Raw genomic sequence first — 1059 nt, 5'->3', positions numbered from 1 at the left:
GTATTTCAAGAAAAACACTGGAAGTTAAGATAAAATCAGGAGCTTTGTAAGACAGGATTCAATTTTGATATTCATACCATAATTCACACAAATCTGTACCTAATATGGCAAATAATCAACAAACTTTCAAGTGTAGGGTACTGATTGAGTTCAAACCAAAAGGTCCCTTTAATAACATCATGAAAAATAAATCTTATCATGTTATGACAAACAGGATAACTCTAAAGCTGTATTTGTCTGTCAATTATCCTCAAAAACCTTGACATACAAATAAAAGCTTTGTGAGTTTATGAAACAGTGATTCCTGAAAATAAGGTCCAGACTTATTCAGGACAAAAAGAATAGATGGTTTGGTCTTCAATCCATCAAATACATAAAGGCAATAATATGACTCTGCAGATATATAAAGATAATTCACTGTAAAATCAATATTTCTATAACCAGTTTCTTAACTTTTGTGAAGCTCAGAAAGCTTGGGACAAAAATTTAGAGATCACTGCTCTAAGGCATAATGGGAAAACTGCAAAACAAGATGAAATCAGAAATACAGTTGATTCTACTTACACTTTGCACCCTTCTTCTGTGTTCAGAAGTGACAAGTTTCGTGCTCTCTCGACACCCACATTGAGTTGGCTTTCCTGTCTGCTGTACCTGTTAAAGATACAAAAAAAATTATATGTAAAATTAATAAACTAAAATGCTTTTACTTGTATTATAATTGCCTATAATATGGAGACCTTTCTGATAGCAAGTTTAATATGTATAAATAATTTTCTGTGCATGATCCACTAACTTGTATTGACATTACCATCTACAAATCTGCCATTACAGGTTGACAATTAATTTCATTTGGGTCAATCAGTTCTTCAACACACATACTCCCAGGAGAAATATCAAATTATCCAGTTCACTGCATGGACCTGTCACAAATATTCTGTGATACTGTCTGCTGCATCTTTCTCAGCACTTTCAAACACTAATAAAGCATATCTACCTATTGTGCAGTGATACTATAAGCCAATGAAGTTTAGTCCCATTCAAGGTCCCAATGAACTGAGA

General features: G+C 33.1%; 1 protein-coding gene across 1 annotated transcript in view; it reads right to left on the bottom strand.

The window, feature by feature from the left end:
- LOC119593480 (protein kibra-like) overlaps positions 1-1059 on the bottom strand; it is a gene marked incomplete at its 3' end in the record, with an annotated part of 16205 nt that overhangs the window by 2847 nt on the left and 12299 nt on the right. Inside the window, 1 exon segment of the mRNA XM_037942419.1 lies at positions 565-651. Within this exon segment, the coding sequence (XP_037798347.1) occupies positions 565-651 (87 nt within the window).

The sequence above is a fragment of the Penaeus monodon genome, chromosome 32, assembly GCF_015228065.2.
Source record: "Penaeus monodon isolate SGIC_2016 chromosome 32, NSTDA_Pmon_1, whole genome shotgun sequence".
Classification (NCBI taxonomy): domain Eukaryota; kingdom Metazoa; phylum Arthropoda; class Malacostraca; order Decapoda; family Penaeidae; genus Penaeus; species Penaeus monodon.
Note: the sequence above shows the minus strand (reverse complement) of the source record. Positions and strands in the feature narration are given on the sequence as shown.